Below are 25,484 nucleotides of genomic sequence, written 5' to 3'. Positions count from 1 at the left end.
CCTAGCCCCCCTCCGCTCTGCTACCCTTGGCTTGCCGACAACCCCTCCAGACCACACTGATGTTGGGGCTTTTCTCTCCCTCTGGCCAGCAGGGATGTTTCTGCCTCTCTTGAACAGCAATTCCACACCACAAAACTGTTGGGATTCAAATAACAAACACTGCCTTCATGCCAGAGCCCTTTCTCCCTAGAGTATAAGGCACTTCTGGGAAGATGAGGAAATGTCTTTTGGCTGAGACTTTTTCTCTCATGATACTTTTCTTTCCATTTTTTATTGTTCCTCCCTATTGTTCAATATCCTTCAAGGACCCCACAAGTCCTTCTACATCCTATATATATCTGAGTCCCAATTCTGACACAGTTTCAACTTCTTTCCTGTAGGCCTCTGGACCACATAGAAAGCATCTGGTTCGATGTACTAGAACAACCCATGACTGGAAAAAACTCTTAGGACCTCTATGTGAGTAAGGAACATAATCTGGTAAGAGGCTGAACAGCCAGGGCACACAGAGGAACCCTAGGGAGATGGTATGCCTTATAGCACAGCTCAGAGGTCACAAAACCATATTAGATAATATGGTTTGAGTCTCCTTTAGGAACTATCTAACAGGAGTTACTATCCCTGTAAGTGATCAGAAAGTAGATAAAGTAAAAAGACATTAACAATCATTTACCTGGTGAGAGCTATCAAGAGGAAGAAAGTAGTTCTGAGCGGTGTCTACTGTTTTCAGAAGCACCCAGTAGAGTCCATGAGGAATACAACAAAACATATACTTTTAGTATTCAATACTTTGCTTTATTAATTTGATAAAATGCTTAAAATTTAATTACAGCCTTAAAAAGCTTGTCTCATTTTATGCCCTGTAACTCCGGGGGGAAAATATGTTCCCAGACTAGGACAAATAACCTTTAAAGCCAAAATCTGTCAATGGGAGAAATAAAGTGGGAGAAACCCATTTACTGCTTACAAGCAGTCATCCACTTCTTCTTGCCCATGTCTCTCATGACCCAATTGCAAAAAGGGACTCCACCAAACCTCTCCAGTCCAGATATGCCCTCGCTCCCTCACCCTGGTAATCACTTATTGATTTGAAGACAAGAGATTCTGGAAATATTCCAGTTTTACCCACATGCCCCAGCTGATGTTATGAGGCAGAATGGTTGAGTTATGAGAAAAAATAATATGAAATAACTTTTTCTTCAAAATTTAATATCTGCTTATTTTTAAAATGGTTTTCTCTTTTAGATTTTTCAGTGGCTATTACTTTTAATCACAGTGTTAATTTTGCCATTTCAAGTATACCTTTAGAATTACTTTAGACAGATGTGTCTGGCCTAGGCCCACAGACTGCCACCTTTTCTTTAAATCTTGTGCTCTAAATACAAGAATAGAAAAGAGACAAGTGAAAAACAAGTCAATGGAAGGTGCTATTCTCAAAGCACAATTGGACACCTATCTGAGAAAAAATTCACACACATAGAGCTGGCTCGGGGTTTTGAAACATCAGATCTTGGTCATGGTTCTGGCCTTTGAAACATATTCTCTTTTGAAAAACAGAATTTGAATGCGAGAAACACTCATCATTCACTTCTTATAGAAACTGACCTCAAAATACACATTGTTCATTGGTAGAAAATCTATTTCATATTTCATATGCTAATTAGCTATTCTTAATTTGAGATAACTGGGGAAGTTATTTTTAAATTCTTTTTGTGCTTTTCACTCCAAGCAACCAAGCACAATGTGATATCAATTGCTGTTAAATACAAGAGCTTTGTTTTTAAAACCAGATAATTTTTTCGGAATCCACAGACTGAAAACTGTATCACAAGATCTTCCAATTCTTTCACAGTCTCCATTTCTGAACTTTTAACAATAAAAGAGACAGTTAAGCCAATTAAGCTTAGAGGTAGCCAGGTTGTATGACAAAGAAATGAAATGGTACAATTATCACTGTCAAGATAACCACTGTTCTACGGCAAAACATACACCACCCGTACACACACACACTTTCTTCTTTACCTTGTTGCTCATTTAAAATGCCATTCTCCTTCTCATTTGTTGGTCTTCATAGCTCAGTCCATCTGCATCATGTCATCTCTCATTTGCCCCTCGGGACCCACTCTCCACCCTCACGGCCTGCTCTCAGCGCAGAGTGCTGACCCTGTAGTCCACATCCACAGGCTCACTTGCACTCTGCCTTCTGGTTGGTTTAGTTAGAGGAGGTTTCCAGGAGGAAGATGAAGGACAGTGAGACCAGGACATGTATTTCCCCAGCTTCTCCTCTGCTGTGTCTCTACCACAGGCTACTGCTCCTTCCATGGGGTCCTGTCCCTTAAGGAACCTGTCTGGGTTCCAGTGTCTCCTTTGCTCCTTCAGGCTTGAGAGTTGTCTGTTTCCTGTCAGGACCCTGTCTAATCCAGGAGCCTTTCTGAAATGCCTTATTTTCTTAGTTTCTGGAGAATGCTCTGTCCTCACCCAATCCTCCCTGGAATTAGGTCTCTTGGGGCTCTGCTTTCCCAGCTTTCTAGCAACCTGTATTCCCCTTCACAACACACAGTCTCAATGCCGAGATTTTTGATTCAGTAAAGCATATAGGAAAAATACAAAAAAAGTGTGGTTTATCTTATCCTACACACACACACACACACACACACACGATCTATTTTTTCTTTAAAAGTACTTAAATCACACATTAAAATCATAAAAGTGACATATTCACCACAACCAGTGAAATAATGTGAAAATATATAAAGAAAATAAGTTAATGCTCTTCTCCAATGCTTCTGGATCCTTCCCCTTCACCTCATTCTCCTTCACCCTGCCTTGCCCCTAGATAAAGAAAGTGAAGAGCCAAGCCAGTCTTCTACACCTGTCTCCTTGATACTCAAACTTGTAGATAAACTCATACGTACAGAGGGTTAACTCCTATCTTTACAAAAACTGAGGGCATGGTATACATTACTTTGCAACTTGCTAGCTGTAGATCTAGTTCAGTACTTCAAATGGCCTCATAACATTACAGAGTATAAATGTACTGTAATTTACTTAACCATTTCTCTACTGTTGGACAAATTTTTACAGCTATTTTGCCACTACAAACAATGCTGCAATAAACAGTTTTATGCATATATTTTTACTAGTACATCTATTTATGTACGCTAAATTCCTAAAAGTAAGGTTGCTAAGTCAAAGTTACATAGTTTTAATTACCACTCCCTCACTCTCTTAAAAGTATATAGCAAAGATTTTCCTGTCAATTTAATTCTTATTTTTGTCTTATATGGCTATAAAACTATATACAATTTCTAAATCTTATTTTCTCTCTTAAGATGAATTACAGATAATTTTCTACATATCCCATACTTTCTATAATAATCTGAATTGGCTGCATATGTCTAATAATGTTGTGAAGCTTCTTTAAAATTGTATTGGAATTGTATCAAACCTCAATATTAATATAGGAAGAACTTCTTTCTACTTCTCATAATATATGCTGTCAAGGTTTTGACAGTAGCAGTAGGTATAATATAACCTATTACAAGCATTCATCTCAACCCTTAATCATTTGATGTTAACTACATCTTTTCATGTGCACAAGAATTGATCAAATGATTCACAATATCGAGAACAATGTCTGGGGCATATCTTCCATCACTAACTCGGTGACTTCAATTAAAGGGAAAAGATCAGGAGATTGATGAGGAACACACTGAAACATGCATTTCACATGATTCTTCTGGCATTAAGAGTCTATTTCAGATCAAAGGTAAAAGAAAGCTACTAAAATGGAAAGGAATCCCAGCCCCAAGGACACTGCTATGCAGGTTAGCACAACTCAAGTCCCTCAAGGTGTGAGAAAATACCACATTCCACAAAGGCTTGGGAACATTCTATAGCGGTTTCCATCCCAAAACAAAACACTAGAAACCAATTCCAAGGTGGGGGAAGATGAAGCAGGGAACCATGAGAAGACAAGTCTGGCCACCATTCACTGTTAGGAGAGATTACACATCTCTATTTGACCTTCATCACCAGACAAGAAATTCCTGTATATAGCCCTTGGAATGAAAAGTTAGGAAAAATTAAAAAGCCAATAGTAGGTGGACTAAAAGCCTCTATAATCCCTTCCTGTTATTTCCTGTGTAGATGGTAATGTTTTAACTGCTTGGTGCTGTGAAAAGGAAAAGATTTCATTCTTTCCTGGGAATTACCACTTGCCCATAACACTAAAAAGTCTTCCAACTGGAAACCGATCTGATTACTTTTGCCAGACTTAATCTCTTACTTGAGCAGTTAATGAGGGCTTTCAATAACCTTAATCACATCACTTCAATAAAACACTGAGACGTTATTTCCACAAGAAATAAAGATCCACAGACCATAAACTCAACCTGGTTAATAGCTAACATGGAGAAAGGTGGGAGTTGGATTCAGACAAAGGGTCACTGTACAGTGATGGTAAATGAGCGATACACTGGTCATTTGGGCTGCTGGGGACTGTGAGGGGCCTCTGCTGAATGGGGCGCAGGGAGAAATGATATGAAAGACAAAGGCAGCTGGAAGCAAGAAAATACCCCTGCTATGGCCCCACCAGCTGCAGATCAGCAAAAGATCCAGAATATGAGGGGGATTCAAGGCCACAGAAAAGGGTAATTAAAGGGAGGGAAGGAGATAGGATCACAGCATACAGACAGAAGACACTATCTGGAGAATTCCCTCCCTTCACGGTTTTCAAAGAGGGACTACAATAAGAGAAAATGTCTGGCTGTCCTGGAGGGAGGTCTTGCAAAAGCGAAGTTATCCATGCCAGGAAAAAAGGTCTCTCCCACATCTATTCTCCCACTTTACAACTTCCTTCATGAAGTTAAAAGCACAGGCCGTCTCCCTGCCAAGGAACTTCTTGACTCTAATGACTGGCTCCTGAAAGCGCTATGAATTCCCCAGTGGAAGCCTGGGGCCAAAGTAAAGGGAGTAGTTCTGAGCAATTGCATGGAAAGGCCAAAGGGAAGTGTGACCATCTGTTAAACTTGGCCTCGGTGGGCTCTTGGTCAGTCACCATAGAAACTGAATGTCCTCTACATGCCTGCCTTGATCCAGATATGATGGAGCTTTTACCATATCTTCTTTATATAGAGAAAAGACAAAAAAATAAAAAGATAATTCTAAATCAGGAAAAAAAAAGATTTACTGAAGCTCAATGTATTTAACACGAGACACACACAACCCTAGAATTTGGTGTGATTTCTACAAAGAACCTTTGGAGGTGAGGGAGCTATTCCATGCCTATACATCCAGCAGTCTCTCATCTACTAATTGCAGAGAGCTTCCTTTCCAGGTATTTTGAAGGCCCCTGAATCTAAAGGGGAGAACAAATTTTCATCACTACGGTTCTGTGATACATGATACAAAATCTATAATTCTATGACTTTCCTGGTGAAGCATTTTGGCTATATTATGAAAGTAGCAAGTCTTATTAAGCTAAGAGCAATATACTACAAAAACAAGAGGAAAAACACTTACATGTTTAAAAACCAACTCCCTGAATCAATGATTTAGGGAAATTCATAAAATGTCAAGAGTTCAAAATGAACAGAAAGCTCTTGAAATTCCTGTCCAAGATAGACATTTTTATCTCAAAAATTGCACGTTTTCTCTAACCTTTAAGAGACCATCTGTCCTATTGCAAACCATTCCCTAGACAAAACATTGACCACATGCTGAAAAAGAACCTACTCCCTACACAACAGCATACAAACCCCTCAGCAACTGGCCACATCAGCCTGAAAAATATAACGGACACAGGAGTGGCACTTCTGGTACACAGGCATTTTTGGTTTTACTGAACCCACTTATAGAACCCCCAAAACTGTTTTCATATAAAGTTTTCAATCACATTAAAACTACAAGCCAGATTAGCTCTTTAGCACTTTTTTTGCATAAGAAGTAATGTAATACCAGCAATGGCAGAAACCCATAAATAAAACATAATTTTAGAATAAACATTATTTCATGCTTGTTTGGGAAATAAAGAGTCCAAAAAAAATCTGAACCAAGTTTCTTCAAATTAGACTGAATCCTGCCCTCTTCTAGTAAAAATGATAAAAAGTTTTTGTTATAAATAATGATGCTTATAAAAGTGATTACTAGAAACTTCTAACAACAGATGGCTGAGCAAAGATGCAGTGTGCTTTTGCTCTTCCGCATGGAGAACCCCAACAAATCCAAGCTCCTCCCACAGCATGAAGAGCAGAATTTAGGTCAAGGGGCCAACTACACAGTGTTATTATCAGAGGCAGCAACAAATTGCCACTTCTCTCTGCCTGTCCCATTTGAGTCCTGTGTTAAGCAACCATGCAGGCAGCTTTAAAGTATGCCAAAATGAAAAATGGAAAAACACATCTTTATAAAGTATTGCTTTCACAAGCAACTGCATCCTTAACCCTAGAGTCAACACCATCCTCACCACTTTCACACACTCCCCTATACTCCCCAGGTTAATCGCTACAAGACGAATTGAGTAACAGGCCTAGGAATTTCAGCTTGCTGTTAATTAGCCTGTCTCTGAATACTAAAAACACACTGACAGTTTGTGAGTCACCCAAGAACAGACGTAAAGCATTTTAAACAGGGACTGACCTGGAGGCGACTGGTGCTGGGACCAAGCTGTGTTCTTCCCAGACCCCAAGCTCTTTTCCAAAGGTTCCCCAGGCACCAACTGAGGTTGGCCTGCTCTGAGGGAGGCTGAGCTGGCTCCTCTGGTCTCCGTGACCTTTGCAGAGGATGGTAGCTCCAAGATGTCAGTGGAGGGGGACCCAGAGAACTCACTGCTCTTTCTACCAGGAGAATCATCAAGAGCAGCTTCCCTGTCGCCGGGCAGTGGAGAGGGCCCGAGGCTCTTACGATGCTGCTGAGGTCTGGGGAGCCTTGGAGACACAGGTGAGGGAACAGGTGACATCTGCTTGTGTTTGCTGGGCTGACAGGATAAATTATTAAACACCATGCTGAGAGCTGCCAGTGCTGGGGGAGCTGGCCTCCTCTCATCACCCCCATACTGTGAGGGGTTTACATTGTGGGGAAGATCCAGGAACGTCCTGTGGTCACTCAGAGGCAGCACTGCTTTCCTCTTGCTTCTAGTTTCCTGGAGAGTATAGGCGGCTATCGTGCTGAGGGGGACGCTCAGCCTTTTCCCCTCAGTAGCTTCACCTAACTTCTCACTCTCTATAACCTTCAGGAGGACCTTGTTCACAGCCTCCTCAGCGTGGGCTGCCATAAATTCCCTGGGCAACAGCGGCAATGATCTGTCCCCTCGCTGCTCCATGTCCTGCCGCCTGGAACTAGGAGCTCTTGCCTCAGCTCCCAGGAAGGTGGGTAAGTCTGCTCTGGGTATAAATGCAGCTTGGGCCACTGGGCAAATGATAACCCTTTCCTCACCCTCAGGATGCATTTTAATTACTCTTTGCACCTGAGTGGACAGATCCTGGACTTTGGCTACCACTTTGGAAACAGGCTTCTTCCTGCAAGTAAGCTCAGCAGACTTCTTCCCCTGGCCCCTCTCTTCCTCTGGATGCTTCTCAGGGTCCTTGCACATTTCAGTCAAACCTGTTGGCAGATGTGCCAGCACATGAGGGCCCCTCTTCGGGCCCCTGGCACCATCATCTCCTGGCTCTGCGGAGCTGCTGTCAGAAGACAGTCCTCTTCCAAGCCCAGTGTCCTCAGAAGCTTCCCTGCAGCTCCCAAAGCCAGGTCTGGCCTCCAGTGCCCTGGGGGTATTGGGGGGGCAGCTCTCTCTCCTCCGCAGGGAAAAGGTGAATGCCCCATTTGGGATCAAGTTGCCTTTCTCTTTTAAGAGCCAAAGATTAGTCCTTGTCTGAGAAAGAAGAGGGGAGTTGCTGGAGTAGGCTGGGCCACTCCCCATCTGAGGAGCCAGGTCCTGGCCCCTGTGCCTCCTTCTTCTCGTCCTCCTCTGCAGGAGCTCTCCAAAGCTCTCTCTCCTTCCACCAAACCTCTGGGGCTTTTTGTTCCCATGGGGTCTCCTCTTGTTGAGGCAGTCCATGTGGGCCTCCCCACGCCAATCACCAGTACTCTGGAAACAGCTGTCCTCAGAGGCCAGGCTCACGGACAGCTCTGGCAGCTTCTCCTCCTGGTTCCTCATCATAATCCCCAGGATGTGGTCTGAGCTCAGAAGACTGGCCAGCAGTCTCTCCCTCTCTGCTGTGAGTTTGTACAGCTCTGTTAAAATGTCTTTTGTGGGAGTTTGCTTGAAAAATATGTCACCTGGATGTTCATTTGGCTGGAGGCTGAGGCTGATGATGTCTGACCCCTCCCTGACTTGGTAGCAGTTATGAAATCCTTTATTAGCTCTGTCTAGAGTTACAGTGCCCTTGTATGAATATCCTCTGACGTCCCCCCTTGGAAGATAGAAGCTGATGTGGCAGAGTTCAGTAATGGGCTTACGCAACTGAAGGGTGCAGTGAGTGCCTTCCATTATGCCTACCTAATTATTCATGCCTCAGAGATACTGTGGTCTGTGGTCAGGCTTCCCAGGCTCCGCTGGTGGGGCATGTGATGGTGGCTACGTAGGGAAAGCAGCTGACAGTCATCTCCAGCAATGAGACTGCCTGTTAAGAGGAACAGGGGAAGAAAGCAGCTTGTCTAACAGAGTGCATAAACCATACACTGACACAACTCAAAACATAATCATGACTTAAACTTCCTCTCTGACTGACCTCAACCAAGTCAACTCAAACGAGCCAGGAGTCTGAGTGCAACCTTTTCCCCCACTTCCACCCAGCCTTTGACCAGCAGAGTTTTTCTACAGCTAAGAGAGGAGAGTGCTCTAATTTTAGCCCTAAAACAAAAGTTCCTTTCCCCACATGGGAACTCCTAGAGGGATCTCTCAGATTCTCTAGGCTTCAGTTTATGTTCCTCTATAAAACACAGCTAATACACAATGCACAAATTCTGAGGAAAGGGAACTTTAAGATCCTTAGAAAACAGCCATTTTAATATGCTTGGAATATTACTTTGCAAAAACTTCAAGCATTCTTAATCTCCAAAATGGACCTTCTAAGAATTTAGATTAATTATTTACATAACATAAAGCAGTATTGGGGGGGGAAGGTATTAGGCAAAAATCTGGAGTCTCTTCTGAACACAACTCATATATTTTGCCAAAAGTGCTAAAAGTGAAAATTTTTAATTTTTAAATTTAAATAAGTAAATCAGGAATCTTAATCAAGCTTTTCTCCCCACCACCTACCAACACTGACTAACCTACTCAAGGCCAAATGGAATAGCAGAGAAAAAGCGAAAATCTGTAAGCTACTGCTTACCCATGTGGATTTTCAGTGTCTTTACCATCAAAGTGAATAAAAGGTCACATAAGCAGTAAAGGTGGTTCCACCCTCCTGTGATTTGGGGGACCCCAGGAATATCCCTCCACACAAGCATGGAACTTAGAACTCTATATTAAAACACTTCATTTTTTAAATTAAAGTATTACCCAGTCTTCAAGACATCCAGTGCTTAAAAGGAATTCCCCCTGGGAAGGGTAACACAATAACCATTTTTTAACCACTGATATCTTTCATGAATTATTTTCCTCAGGTCTTTCTAACTTTGATTTAAGGAGTAAAAAGATACATAGAGGTACATATTGACTGGAAGAAGACAGAAAGGAGGAAGAGTTGTGTAATAAAAACTTGAGAAAAACTCAAGAAACTCCTTGAGAAAAACAGATGATATTAAGAGTGATAAAATAAAGGTTAAAAAAATTTCAGAAAACTGATCAACCCAGAAGTGTCAGGAGGACTCAGGAACTCATAGGGAAGTAAAGCAACAGTTTTAAAGTGGTTAATGAAAAGACCTGTTAACACAGAATTTTCTATCTAGTGAAAATATTCTTCAAGAATAAAGATGAAATGAAGAATGTAAGAAAAGATCATTCATTGTCAGCAGACTTACTCTAAAAGAATTGCTAAAAGAAGCTCTTCAGAGAGACTGAAAATGATACTAGAAACTTGTAACATCAAGAAGGAGGAGGAGCGGCAAAAACAGTAAATATCTCTATAAATACAATGTTATTACTCTCTTGAGTTCTTTAAAAGATGTTTGACAATTGACAGCAAAAAATACAATATTTCTTGGGTGGGGTTGCAATGTATGTGCATATAATACACAAGACAACTACAACATATAAAGGGGTGGGAAAAGGGACTATATGATGGTAAAGTATAACAGAATTTAATTCTAACTATAGGGTGAAGAATTAGGCATGCAAATTTTAATCCCTAGAGCAACCAATAAAAAACACATACAAAAAGATATAATCAAAAATACAATTGATATGTTAAAATGGAATAATAAAAATGTTCAACTAACTCAAAAGAAAACAAGAAAGGGGAAATGAAAGACAGGAACAAAAAAAGCCCCACAAACCTGAAGACACAAACAGAAACAAATAATAAAATGGAAAGCCTAAATCTAAACATATCAAAAAATTTCATTAAATGTAAATGGCCTAAACACACCATTAAAAGACAACAATTATCAGAATGTATACAATGTGGAGTTAAAGTCATTGGCTTAGATGAAGTTACTCAAGGAGAGTATGCAAACTAACAAAAGCAAAGGTTGCATAACATGGTGCTGGGAACACTTAAGATATTTAAAGGATGGATGGAAGGGAAAAAGACTTTAAACAAGGCTGAGAAAGAAATGGAAGTAAGATAATTCCCCACATTTTGCAGTTAAGGAAATCAAGGTTCAATGATATAACTTATGCTTTTATAATAATTCTGTAAACCCTAGCTCTAAAGTCTTTCCATCATTGTAGCCAAACTGAGACCAGAACTGATGTCTCAGAAAGTAGTCTCAGATTAAACCACGGGGCTTTCATAATATAATCCAGCCTTTCTTCCTCCCTTCCTGACAGTAACAGGAGTCACATAACAGTTATATCCTTACATTCTTAGATTCAGCCTCATCCACCATCCCTTCTTAAACAATTATTACATTTCCTTCTACTTTTACCTTTTCTTTTGCAGAGGAATAGTATTAGAATAGTGAAAGTCCCAACCATGGTGTTGTACAATGATGAAGACCTTTTAATTAGGGACCAAACCGAAGAGCATAGAAAATGAAAGGAGTGACTTTTGGGTTGTAGATCTCAACACTGGTCATGAGGTTTGTGACAGGATACATAGCAAAAATAATTCCCTATCAACTGTAAAAGAGAAGTCTCTTTGAATTCTGAAATTTAAAAATACAAAACAACAACAACAAAAACAATGTTGCAGAGTGGTACTTTGCTTCCAAGATAAAATACTCTTCTAACAAATGGCAATAAGTACATACCTATCGATAATCACCCAAAATGTAAATGGTCTGAATGCACCAATCAAAAGACATAGAGTAACTAAATGGATAAAAAAAAAACAAGACCTGTCTATATGCTGTGTACAAGAGACTCAGTTCAAACTGAAAGACATACACAGACTAAAAGTGAAGGGATGGAAAAAGATATTTCATGCAACCATTAGGTAGAAAAAAGCAGGTGTTGTAGTATTTGTATCAGACAAAATAGACTTCAAAACGAAAGTAACAAGAGACAAAGAAGGACATTACATAATGATACAGGGGTCAGTCCAACAAGAGGATATAACCATTATAAATATCTATGCACCCAACACAGGAGCACCTACATATGTGAAACAAATACTAACAGAATTAAAGGGGGAAACAGAATGCAATGTATTCATTTTAGGAGAATTCAACACAGCACTCACTCCAAATGACAGCTCAACCAGAAAGAAAATAAGTAAGGAGACAGAGACTCTGAATAATGCATTAGAACAGACAGACCTAACAGACATCTACAGAACACTCCGCTCAAAAGCAGCAGAATACACATTCCTCTCAAGTGCACATGGAACATTTTCCAGAATAGATCACATACTAGGCTACAAAAAGAGCCTCAGTAAATTCAGAAGGAATGAAGTAGTTCCAACCAGCTACTCAGACCACAAATCTATGAAATTAGAAATAAATTATACAAAGAAAATGAAGAAGTCCACTAACACACGGAGGCTTAACAACACGCTCCTAAATAATCAATGGGTCAGTGACCAAATTATAACAGAGATCAAGCAATATACAGAGACAAATGAAAACAACAGCTCAGTTCTTGAAAATCTGTGGGATTCACCAAAGGTAGTTCTAAGAGGAAAGTATGTTGCAATATAGGCTTACCTCAAGAAAGAACAATCCCAAATGAACAGTCTAAAGTTACAATTAATGAAACTAGAAAAAGAAGAATGAATGAGGCCCAAAGTCAGTAGAAGGAGGGACATAATAAAAATCAGAGCAGGGATCAATAAAATCAAAAAGAATTAAACAATAGAAAGAATCAATAAAACCAGGAGCTGGTTCTTCAAGAAAATAAACAAAACAAATATAGATAAACCCCTAGCCAGACTTAACAAGAAAAAAAGAGTCTACACACGTAAACAGAAGCAGAAATGAGAAAGGAAAAATCGCTATAGACACCACAGAAATACAAAGACTTATGAAAGAATACTATGAAAAATTATATGCTAACAAATTGGATAACCTAGAAGAAATGGACAACTTTCTAGAAAAATATAATCTTCCAAGGCTGACCCAGGAAGAATTTGTTGAAATTGGTAATCAAAAATCTACCTAAGAACAAAACCAGGGAAGACCTAATATTCATCCTCCTTAAAGTTTTCCAAAAAGTAGAAGAGGAGGGAATACTTCCAAATTCATTCTATGAGGCCAGCATCACTCTAATAGCAAAATCAGACAAAGATACCACAAAAAAAGAAAATTACAGACCAATATCCCTGATGAATATAGATGCAAAAATACTCAACAAAATATTAGCAAACTGAATTCAAAAATACAAAAACAGATCACCCATCATGATCAAGTGGGATTTATTCCAGGGATGCAAGGATGGTAGAATATTTGAAAACCCATCAACATCATACACCACATCAATAAAAAGAAGAACAAAAATCACATGATCCTCTCAATAGATGCTGAAAAAGCATTTGACAAAATTCAACATTCATTCATGATAAAAATTCTCAACAAATGGGTACAGAGGGCAAGTACCTCAACATAATAAAGGCCATATAAGACAAACCAACAGCCAACATCATACTTAACAGCAAAAAGCTGAAAGCTTTTCCTCTAAGATTGGGAACAAGACAAGGTTGTCCACTCACCCTACTTTAATTCAGCATAGTACTGGAAGTCCTAGCCATAGCTATTTTTTCCTGAACACATCTCCTTTGGCAAGGGAAACAAAAGCAAAAATGAACAAATGGGACTACATCAAGCTAAAAAGCTTCTGTAGAGTAAAGGACACCCATCAGCAGAACAAAAAGGCATATTATAGTATGGGAGAACATATTTGTCAATGACTTACCTAATAAGGGGTTAACATCCAAAATATATAAAGAACTCACACACCTCAACACCCAAAAAGGAAATAACCCATTTAAAAAATGGGTGGAGGATATGAACAGACAATTCTCCAAAGAAGAAATTCAGATGGCCAAGAGGCACACGAAAAGATGCTCCACATTGCTAATTATCAGGAAAATGAAAATTAAAACCACAATGACATATCACCTTGCACCATTCAGGATGGCCAACATCGAAAAGACTAGGAAAAACAAATGTCGGCAAGGATGCAGAGAAAGGGGAACCCTCTTATACTGCTGGTGGGAATGTAAATTAGTTCTACCATTACAGAAAGCAATATGGAAGTTCCTCAAAAAACTAAAAATAGAAATACCATTTGACCCGGGAATTCCACTCCTAGGAATTTACCCAAAGAATACAAGTTCTGAGTTTCAAAAAGACATCTGCACCCCTATGTTTATTGCAGCACTATCTACAATAGCCAAGATGTGGAAGCAACCTAAGTGTCCATTAGTAGATGAATGGATAAAGATGAGGTGGTACGTATACACAATGGAATACTATTCAGCCATAAGAAAGAAACAAATTCTACCATTTGCAACAACATGGATGGAGCTAGAAGGTATAATGCAGTGAAATAAATCAGGCAGAGAAAGACAAGTACCAAATTATTTCCCTCATTTGTGGAGTATAGCAACGAAGCAAAACTGAAGGAACAAAACAGCAGCAGACTCACAGACTCCAAGAAGTGACTAGTGGTTACCAAAAGGGAGGGAGGGGGGAGGGGGGCTGGGGAGGGAGGGAGATGGGATTGAGGGATATTATAATTAGTCCACATGGTGTTGGGGAGGACATGAGGAAGACAATGTTGTACAGAGAAGACAAGTAGTGACTCTGGCATCTTACTACACTGATGGACAGTGACTGCAACGGGGTATGGGGGAGGACTCATTAATATGGGTGAATGTAGTAACCACATTGTTTTTCTTGTGAAACCTTCATAAATTATATGTCAATGATACCTTAATAAAAAAATACTCTTCTAACAGGTTCTAGAGGTGGAAATCCAAGTACGCATAGACTTCATGCCAGGTTTTCATAATATCTGAGTTTCCAATGATCATATAAGCAGTTAGGGCAGATACTCCTAGTACCTCTCTCTCTAGGTCTTATTATTTAACAAAAATTTCAAGGAAAAGCTATTATCTGCAATGAAGGGTAGGAATTGAGAAGTGTACAGAATTGTTGTAATTATAAGGTAGAGTCACTTGAAAAGAACAAATTTATCCTCTGAATGCATAAGAGCACAGGGATTAATGTGTAAGTGGCTCAAAACCAATCCAACTTGCCAGAATTTGGCAATCACAGGGCATCTTAGAGGGAATTTATGGAGAAAAAAAGTATTTCATGTTTTCTGGTACTAGAATGAGTTTTAGAATTAGCTCTGCTACAATTTTGGATATCAAAGTACAATTGATTTAAGATAGAAACTCCATAATGTATAAAAATATCAAATCACTATGTTGCACACCTGACACTAATATAGTATGTCTAATTCAATAAATAATACAGATTAGAAAAAAGATGTTACTGCAAAGAAGCATGAAAGTTTTTGAAACACTTGCTTCCCCATTTTCTTCCCCAGTTTGAAATTATTTTTAGCAAAATCATTGTGCACACCTTCCACTACCATCAATGAATATTTAAAGAGCTGCCTCCAGGGCAGGGAATAAATATTCGTGGTTCTTCCCAAATATCTCTCTCTCCACCAAAGAAAAGACTGTCAGGATTCAGCCTGCCAGTGCATCCCTGCCAGTGTCTGTACATCTGGATACATGTACATCATGTATTTTCTCCTTTCAAATTTCATGTCTTTTGTGAAATGAAAAATTTAATCTCTAAGTTTCCAACCCAATAAATGAAAATATTACTTGGTAAAACCTACTAGATGACCAAGAAATATAAAACTCCTCCTCTCTTGAAGAAGAAAAACATATGCTCGGAGCTAATGAACTTCAGCTCCAGCACTACAGCACGCACTATGGCAAAAGAAGGCTTCGGAGCAAGCAAACACTTCTCCTGTGACAATCCTTTAGCCAGGCAGAGTGCAGTGCTGACTCATCACCCATATTTTCCATCTGAGAAACCAGAGGGGAAAGATACTATAAGTATTAGAGGAAAAAAAGCAAAATAACAAGGAAAGTAATATCGAGTGGGGTTAAATACACCATCACTACAATTCCATGCTGAGTTCCCAGGACTGTTTCAAGCAGCATTGCCTCACTCTGCTTTGACTAAAAAGCAGTAGCTCTGCAGGCTCCACACACCAAATAATATATCTCACTTTGGTCTATGAAGTGGTCTGCTCTGACTGTGCTCAGTACAGAAGCACTGTTTCCTGGCAGTCCTCATGTCTTCCATTCTTCTGGCAGACTCTGGGCTGATAGCCTGCCTAAGACAATACTGCTGTGATGATTTCTTCCCTGACTCTTTTTCCAACAAGCACATACATGACTTCACTCTACCCAAAATGGAAATATCTGTTGTATGTCATCATAATGGGAAATTATTGCCCTTTAGTATGTTATTCAATGCTCAGAACATATTTCACCAATGCATAAAAAATAAGATCCAAGAATTAGCTGCAGTCACTCTGCTTACTGTAGATTTTCAAAGTGATTTTGGACCTAAAAAGTCAATGCAAAGCTTTATTTGCTCAGCCATTGGCACAGCAATGCCCTATGACTCTATCTGAGTCCACTTCTCCTCAGACAGATGATCTATAACTACAATTATTAAACTGCATACTGTCCATGTGTCCATTCAGATTCAGGCTCTATCTAACCTTCTGCACATCAGTCTAATCAACAGGAGACTGACTTTTAAGGACTCAATCAACAGCTCCCTTGCTCTCTGGCTTCTACCTGGGTTTAGCCATCAGGGAATACTACCAGCAGATAGGAGGGCAGAATGAAAGAAGGGTCAGTTTATTCCCCGGCCCCCACCCTCCTAGGCTCTGGTTTTACAAAAGGTATGTCATGTCCTCTAATGAAGACTACAGTTCCTCTTGGGTAGCCCTCCTCTAAATATAACTACTTTCTCTGTGTACCAGTTACTGCTCCCTCCCATTGCTCATTCAGGCCCAAGAAGCTTTGAATTCTGCTTCTAATGTGTGATTTTTGGACAAGCTAGTACCTGCCTGTCTCCTTCCCATCCACCCAAGGATACAGTGCAGTGCTACTATTCATCAAATAAAAGATAAAAACACAGATAGGTTGGCAATAGCTTTCCAGCTCTTTTCCCCCTGGAGGAATTTTTCTTCAAAGAATGTACATACTGTAGGAGTTGGAATATGGGAGTAATAACAAAATTACTGTAATACAAAGCAGAAAAAAAATTCTATAAAACATCAAAGAACAGATCAGAGGAGGAGAAACCACATCATCTTTGTAGGATCAGAAAATCCTTCAGGAAGAAAAAACATTTGAAATAGCTTCGCACTAAAAGGTAAGAGTTTGACAGGTAACAATTAAGAAAAGGGAATCCCAGGAGGAGGGGCATTATACAAGACTGGGCAAGCAGCGAACATGTACAGAGGGAAAGATTACTCTCTTTACTTTTTTAGACACAGGTCAGGAGAGATAAGCCAAAAAATATAGAGTGATAACACATTGTACAAAGATTCAAACCCAGGTTGGTGGGAAATTAATGCTAACATCATAGACAAATGGTTAGCCACTGATGGTTTTTGGTCAGGAAAGTATTATCTGCAGCACTAAATTTAAGGAAGGTGAACTTAGCAGTAATGTCAGAACAGAATGGAGTAGAAAGAGAATGGACAGAGTCAAGAATGAGGAGCTCAGGCAAACATTAAGTTCCACAAAGAGGTTGAAAAAGAAACAAACCAGAAGGGAAGATTACAGGCAGAGTTTTAGAGTGCAGTTTTTAGTAGAGCAATAGGACACCAAATTATATTGCAAAGAGCAAGAGAAGGCTGCCAGTTCAGAGAGGAGAATGAGAGGAAAAACCTGTACAGGTATCAAGGTTTTGTCTTAGTTGTTAATTTTGCTTGTTTTTTTAAGACAAAGGAAATCTAAGCATGTTTTTAGGCTGAGAAGAAGGTGGTCGTAAAGAGGGAGATACTGATGACACAAGTGAAATACGGGATAAAATACGGAACAATAGGCAAAGGAAGGCAGCAAAGGAAGGAAAAGACCCAGGCTGGAGGAGACACAGGGAGGGTGAGCCTAACAAGGAGATTGCATCACACTCAAAGATTAGGTCTAAGTAAAGGGAAGAAGATGATTTTGAGATAGAAAGCAGTGAAATTGAGAGAGTTTATATATCATCTCAAAGCTTTTGTTTTCTTCATAAAGACTACAATTTTCTGGTTTTCTTTGCATTCTTACAACGTCATGAGAAAGAAAGCACTAAGCCAGTTTATACTGCAGAAGCAAGATTTCTACTTTTGAAACTCTGATTTGACTATGAAGCCACCAACACTCCATGCCAAGCCTTATTAAGACATACTGCCAAATCTCTAGAGAAATAAGGGAGACGACAAAGCTGGTCGATAGAATTATTTTTGGTCAATAAACTTCTAGCCAAAGTCACAGCTGGTTATCAAAGGATAAGAAAAATGGCTCCTTTCTGTGATTGTTTATTGACCCATAAACAAACCCGCTCAGATAACTTAGATATGCTACAAGGTATGAGCACTAAAAGATTCTCTGACACTTCCGAGAATCCTTTCGTCACCTTTCCCTTACATCTTCAAAGCTTCACCACATAAAGATAAAGGAAACCTAAGCTTTCTATGTGATCTCCATGAGAATATAAGATATTGATATCCTCAACACATCTCTGGCTCATGTCATCAACTGTGAGAAATAAAGGAGTAGATTGATGAATAGACCCCTTCCCCATAATTTAAAAAAAAGATTCTGTACTTACGAGATTCTTAAGATACTCATTGAATGCTCAAGGTTTAGTGATCAATGGTAGACCTCACAGCGTCTCACACAGGTGGGCTTGGTACACTTTTGGTAAGACAAAGAAAACTTCCTTTTTAAAATTAGGAATGCCTTTTTAAATATGTAAGCCCATTCTGTGGAGTTTGATTTTTGAGAACTTTAAATCAGGAACAATTATTGCATATATTAAGTCAAATTTGTATTTCCAAATGAAGGAAGCTGCTCTTGAACAATGACTTTCCAGTTAGGCAGAATAAGGGATTTAAATAGGCTTTTCTGTTCAACAGCCCAAGGCAGCCCAATTTTAGAGAGGAGTGAATACCCAGGCAGGGTGCTTCGAGGGCATTCTCTTGTTTAAAGGTCTGACACAGAGCACAGCCCTCAAGGAGGAGGAGGAACACGGTGACTCTCAGAGATAAAGCTATTCTATCTTCTCTCCCATTTTCCCTATAGCCCCTCTGTTGGAAGAAAATCCATTCTAAATGCCGCAGATGAAGTGTTTAACTTTATAAAATTCCCTGAATATTTACATTCATCACAATAATATAACATTTGTATAAGATTTCCATAAGAAAAGTTGTGTGACTCACACTTCCATTTGAGCCACGCACCACTCTGAGGCAGGTATGACAGACATACATCACTGTCACTGTACAAACAGTGAGACTAAAGACCATAGTGTAAAGGGACTTGACCCTGGTCACACAACTAGTAAACAATAGAGTGAGTGGGACTCAAATTAGGTTTCTGGTCTCCCAGTTTGGTGCTCTTCCTCATACCCTACTACAGCCATTAAAAAAAAAAAAACACTATAGAAACAAAATGCCATAAAACCATTTATTGTTGGATATAACTCTAACAATGCAGCACTACAATGAAGCAAGTGGGTTCAAAGCCATTCCTTGGTAAAGGTTTTTTATTTAACTATGATTTTTAGATGAATTTTGTATCTGATGAAATATTCAAAATCTTACAAGGGACTATAATTTATAGGTGATGGTTTGTAATAAGGTGCATCTGCTTCCTTTTTGCTTTGTTGCTCTTGTTGACAGGGGAGACATATTGGTATTGGAGATTCATAAACTCTTAAATGTAAGGCAATCAAAGAAAGCCCTATTCATCTTAATCTATTGCCATCTCATAAAACCTGCCATAACACTAATTTTGAGATACATTTTGGAGTTACTGAGATTACAGCAGGGCAATGGAACAAGGGTCATGCCATTGTAAAATCTACTTAGCCTGGGAAAAAGGCCCAGAGTATTCTTGAACTTAATCTATATGCTATTCTTCTTCTTCTTCCAGCCCCTTTATCAATTAAGTAACTGCCACCAGTACAAGAGACAGACCTCTGAGGCATAAATGAACTTATGTGAATAAACAATGCTATGATCCAGATCAACAAAGTCACCTAAATAACCCTATTCTTAAGAAAAAATTCAAAGGAATTGTGATCAGCTGTATACATCATGCCTTATGCTGACCATACTCAAAAGGCCCTATAAAACCCCAAAACCAAAACCCTTAAGCACACCTCTCTGAGGTCGCCTGCACTCCCATCTGAGTGTGTACTGTCTTATAGCAAATAAACTTTCTTGTTGCATATGCCAGTTGCACTTGTCTCTGAAATCCTTTCCCTTGATAAAGACAAGAACTCTCCAACCTCCACCTCCAGTGGTAAATGTCTTTGGCACTTTGCTATTTCATTCAGCTTCCTAGTCTTAACACAATCCTTTCTCTCTCCCTGTTTTATTTCAGGCCAGTAGGGAAGTGGTAGTTCTCAGAACATAAACTCACTCCATCCAGTGCTCTGTGGCTCCCCCAAATTCTGAGGGGTATTAGGGGCTTAGTTCCCATGCCATGAAAATTCAAGCACACACTGGACACCAGGTGACCCTGGCTTCAGGAGCTGGCAAGGGATTTGCCCTATGTCGAGCAGGAGTTCAGTGAGCCTCCCTTTCCTCCCTCTGCTCTTCCTTGTTCTCTGCTGCCTGCATGGCTGCTTCCATTCACTACTACTCTGGCTTTAATGAATTCCTTCTTTTACCTACACTCATCTGACCTGGTCAAGAGTTCCTTCTCAGTCAGAGTCAAGAATTCTCCCCTGTCCAGGTGGAGGTTTCACCTAATGCACAGGGAGAGATCTTCCCAAACGCATATAGTAATGTTTAAACACAAGGCTCTCCCAAGAAAAGGACAGGGCAACCTGGTACTGCATTCTAATCCAGTTTATTGTTGCTTCAGCAAAGGCCATTGCAGTCACCACTGCTGGCTGGCAAGCTCATTTTCCTTAGTCAACTAATGAAAGGCAGGAAGAAAACAATTTGGGTACAAGCAGTAAAAAAATCCATTAAAATTAAATATACAGGTGTGGTAATAAAATAGGTAAATTCATAGTTGACTGAGAAGGAGAAAGAGGAAAGGGGAAAAGAGGAGGAGAAGGCAAATATTAGCCAACAATTCAAGAGTGCTTCACAAATGTTAGGCCCTAGGCCAAGTACTTACTATGCCTTATTCATTTAACTCACAATCCTCTGAGCTGGGTACTAGTAATTATCCAGCTTTACCCGTGAGAACCATATAGGCTTAGAAAGGTTAAGTAACTTGTCCAAAGTCATAAAGCTATTAAGTCACAGAAATGGAACCTGAATCCAAGCCTGTCTGTCTTAAAAATCTGCAGGTAGAAGTTACAAAATACTGCCTTTCCTAAAACTTTAGGAAGAGTTAATGAATCTGATATGGGAAACCCTCATGAGACGTCTAACACTTCTATATAAAGTTTTATCTTCTCTTCGGAAAAAGATGATTAACAGATTGTGTCTATTAAGCAAGTATCATCATGATCTGTGTGCCCCTCAGCCAGAATCCATCTGGAAACAAGGAAAAGAAGGATGTAATGTTTGCAAAATCCCTGCTAGGAATTCCACTTTGTCCTGAAGGTATACTGGTGCTCATGGTTTAATGTTCCTGTTATGACCTAGAGAAAGACTTGTCCCGCAATGCCCCAGAGCAGGTGAGAAAGGTTAAAATTGGACCTCACCTTTAAATTTGCCTCAAGTGAAGTTAGACAATTATTCCCTAATGTGGGTAAGTTTCTACCTCAGAGCACCGCAGCCTTTGAAGTAGCTCCCCTTGTGATGAGGGGAGCTTGGCTGTGGGTATAGACACTTGGAACTACATTTGCTCACACATTTAAGCCGTTCCCCACCTCTGGCAGAAGGCATGAAGCTGTAAAGGGAATATCTAAACAATATTTAACTAGTCTCTATGTTTTGACATCTGAATTTTTAAATTCTCAGCTACAGATGGTAGTTGTCTTCTCCCTAATCTCAACAGGTCCTAAGAAACAGACCCTGTACGTCACAGTGGCTACAGAAAGACCCAAAGGCTTGCAAAGGAAACAGTACCATCTTGAGCTCAATATACATCTTCCCTTTAGTAAACTGAGCTGCTCTGATTGCCGCTCATGATTTCACTACTTTATGCAAATACATCATATCCATAATTCCTACAGCTGGATACCCCACAGAAGGTGTCTAACAGTTCTTTCACACCATTTACATACAATTTTAGAAGCATTTCCAGATGATTACACAAGTTCATTCTCAACAATCTGTTCATTGACCTCAATTAAAAGGCAAAGACATAAAAAGGATAGTACTATATCAGAAGTCAAATTGCTGCTATCCAAATGGCAGGCTTGGAAAGAACAAAGAATAGACACTCTTATGACCATGATGGAAAAGCCAGAGCTCTGCAGCATGGATAGCTGCCCTAGAGAACTTAATACAGCAGCCTCGTGTTGCTTCTAGACATCTCCTATGTTCCTGGGGTTCAGAACACATTTTAAAAATCCTTTGAAAAACAAAACAATTTAATAAGAACATTTTTGATTTTGAGATTGCTAAAACTTCTAGGTAGAGGGAAGAAAAAATAATCCCTAAAAAGTCGAAAACAAATTTTGAGGCAAATAGCTGTTGTCCGGAGAGAGTGGTAGGTCTTACCCCCTTACCAGCACATAAGGGAACCCTGGGAACTAAAGGACTCTGAGCACAGGGTGTGTGACAAGATTCAAAGACAGTGTGAAATAAAAGCAAATACATAATAAGTACAGGAAGCATGTCTGCAGTGGTAGTTAGAATGCAGACTGAGAAGGAAACTAGGACCTGGGGTCCAATAACTTTTATAAAAAGTCTCAATTGGCACAAATTTCTATCTCACAAATTGTAAAATAAATCTGTAACTCAGATGAGGCCACCAGGGAGCACACTATTCTGTACGCCTGTCATCAGATTAAGTAATAATGTTCTGTAGAGTGAACACATACTTGTATAGTTTATCAATATTCCAGTTGGAAGGATTCTATGAGGATTAAGAGATCAGGATTAACCAAGAAAATCCTTCTTAAAGGGCCTGACATCATCAGGAGAAACATTCATTGGGCAGCACTGGGTGGCGGAGGATGGGGGTGGTTATTTGAGCTAAATAAATATATGGCATTAGAGTCATTCTCCTAAAAAGCATGTTTGGAACATTAAATACTTCAGTAAATATCCACATTTTATAACATAAATAACTTTAGGGCATGCAAATCGAATTCCACCAGTGGTTCTTGGAATTTAATTATTAATAGAGGGGACATGACCTATGGGCTTTTCTTAAATCTAGAAGTTGGGAGATAGGATACATTTCCTCATTCCTTCTCCTCACTCTCAATTGCCTTCCCAAACCCAAAATGTTACTAATATAACCATCACTACAGTTTGTTCTTCTTCAATTGTAAGGTGTTTCAGTAAAATCTAATTCACAAATGCAGTTAGAAATATGGTCACATGTTAATATCACTAGCTGCCATCATAATACAGTGTGTAAAACACAATGCTTCAAAAGGGGCACATACATTATAAAATTAAGGTACTCACAGATTTTACAGTATTAATGAATATTTGACACCATTATTAAAGTACAAAGAGGTGGCAAGTGTGGATTTATGACTAAATGATCAATCCAAACACTAACTCACGGTTCTGTGATGAACTTGATGCCAAGGTGACTGGAACACAGAGCTACTGGAGGAAGGATGGCAAGATGAGCAAGGACACAGCAAGTGTCGCAGGAGTTCTGTGCGGCTCCACACATCGTAACAAAGCACAGCCACAACTTGTCCTCAAGGGGTGAGACAGAAAAGGCAAGGAGAGGAGACTGACACTAACTATGTAGTTTGACAACTATGTTAGAAATTCTACATTTGTTATCTGATTTAACTCCAGCAATTATCTTCTGCCTCAGAAGGTGGTCGACTTCATTTTATGTATCATAGTAAGTTAAGTTTGCAAGAAGGAAATGGCAGAATTAGACTTCCACACAGGTCAGTCTAATCCCACCATCAAAAGACCTTTCAGTAGAGGACATTTGACTAGGAGGGGCTTGAAGACCATCTCGCAATACTCTATATATCAGAAAAGATTTAAAAATAGGGAAAGGGAAAAGATAAAGTAAATGGTTTCAATAAAGCTGGATGAAAATATGGAGAAAAGGATGGATAATTAAAGAATGTGACTTTGAGCAAAAGAGAATAGGACAAGAGAGGAGGGTCATATCACTAACATAACTCTAGCAAGTATAAGGATGAGCTTTCTAGATGATCAGATAAAAGCAACAGCTGTTTGTCCAACAGAAAAATAATGGAGCAGCTGAAGAACATCAGTATGAAGTTGTGTAGCAGAGTGACCTACATGAACCCAGCCGGAGATAGCCAGTCCACCTCTTTGACACCGGTGAGCAAAGAATCCTTCATGAGTTTATCACATGAGTAGATAGATATACAGGGAGAATTTGGGGGGATTGGAGAGGCAAGTAGAAGGAAGGGTATGTATTTAGTGATAGGAATCTGGAAAAAGAGGTGAAATTGTGAGTTAGGGACAGGAGCAGAGAGAGAACGATGAGGACAACAGAGCGAAAGGGAAAGCATCTGACCCAGACAGCGGAAAGAAGGTAGGACAATGGTGAAACCAAGCAGCTGTTTTAGGGCCCTGGTGAGAAAGCATGGCTGAGGATGGGGCAGAGGTGGTTCTTCCCCGTTCACGACATCCTTCAGTGCCCAAAGAACCCAAACAGGTCACTCAGAAGCCTGCTGTGCTCAGCAGGGAGTCGTATAACCAGCAGCAGAGGGCAGGACAGGGTGCAGGGAGGATGAGGCTGGAGGGCAATATGACTAGTCTGATTGCTAAGCAGATTTGAGGCTCCAGGAAATAACTGGGGAGGTTTTAAGAGGTGGATAAAGTCCTATGTAAACAGAAAATCTAAGATTCAATATATTAGGGTGTTGCTATCCATGTAGCCTCAGAGGAACCACATAAACAAGTGATTGCTGAGTTATTAAGCTTACACTGGGTGAAGAAGAAGTAAGCGACACAGAAAAGGATAAGAAAGAGAAAAAATTCAACAGTAAATATGTCTCCCATCCCAAGCTAGAGGGTATTATGCTTAGTGAAATAAGCCAGGCAGAGAAAGACAAGTACCAAAGGACTTTTCACTCATCTGTGGAGTGTAACAACGAAGCAAAACTGAAGAAACAGAACAGCAGCAGACTCACAGACTCCAAGAAGGGACTAGCAGTTACCAAAGGGAAGGGGATGGGGAGGGAGGGAGAAGGGGGGATTAAGGGGCACTATAATTAGCACTCACAATATAGGTAGGTCATGGGGAAGGCAGGACAGCACAGAGAAAACAAGTAGTGACTCTACAGCACCTTACTATGCTGATGGACAGTGATTACAATGGGGTCGGTGGGGGGACATGATAATATGGGTGAATGTCGATACCACAATGTTGCTCATGTGAAACCTTCATAAGATTGTATATCCATGGTACCTCAATAAAAAAAAAAACACCTTACCCCCTCTCAAAGTGGGAGACACTAAGTTCTATTCATTACTGCATTCATCTCTGATAATTTTTATTTCTGAGTTACACTCCTGCCTTATTATTTTATAATCCATTTACTAAATAATAAACTTGGGAACCATGATCTGTGTGCCCCTCAGCCAGAATCCA

The 25,484-nt window shown here is 39.8% G+C and overlaps 1 protein-coding gene across 1 annotated transcript in view; it reads right to left on the bottom strand.

Moving 5' to 3' along the window:
• FMN1 (formin 1) overlaps positions 1-8,780 on the bottom strand; it is a 368,992-nt gene extending 360,212 nt beyond the window's left edge. The window contains exon 1 of the mRNA XM_036887569.2: positions 6,640-8,780. Coding sequence (XP_036743464.2) covers positions 6,640-8,488 — 1,849 coding nt within the window. The 5' untranslated portion in view covers positions 8,489-8,780. The remainder of the gene's footprint in view (positions 1-6,639) is intronic.
• Between the last annotated feature and the right edge of the window lie 16,704 nt (positions 8,781-25,484).

Source organism: Manis pentadactyla, chromosome 11 (assembly GCF_030020395.1).
Source record: "Manis pentadactyla isolate mManPen7 chromosome 11, mManPen7.hap1, whole genome shotgun sequence".
NCBI classification, from domain to species: Eukaryota; Metazoa; Chordata; class Mammalia; order Pholidota; family Manidae; genus Manis; species Manis pentadactyla.
The sequence above is the reverse complement of the archived record's forward strand: the minus strand, read 5'-3'. Positions and strand labels throughout refer to the sequence as shown.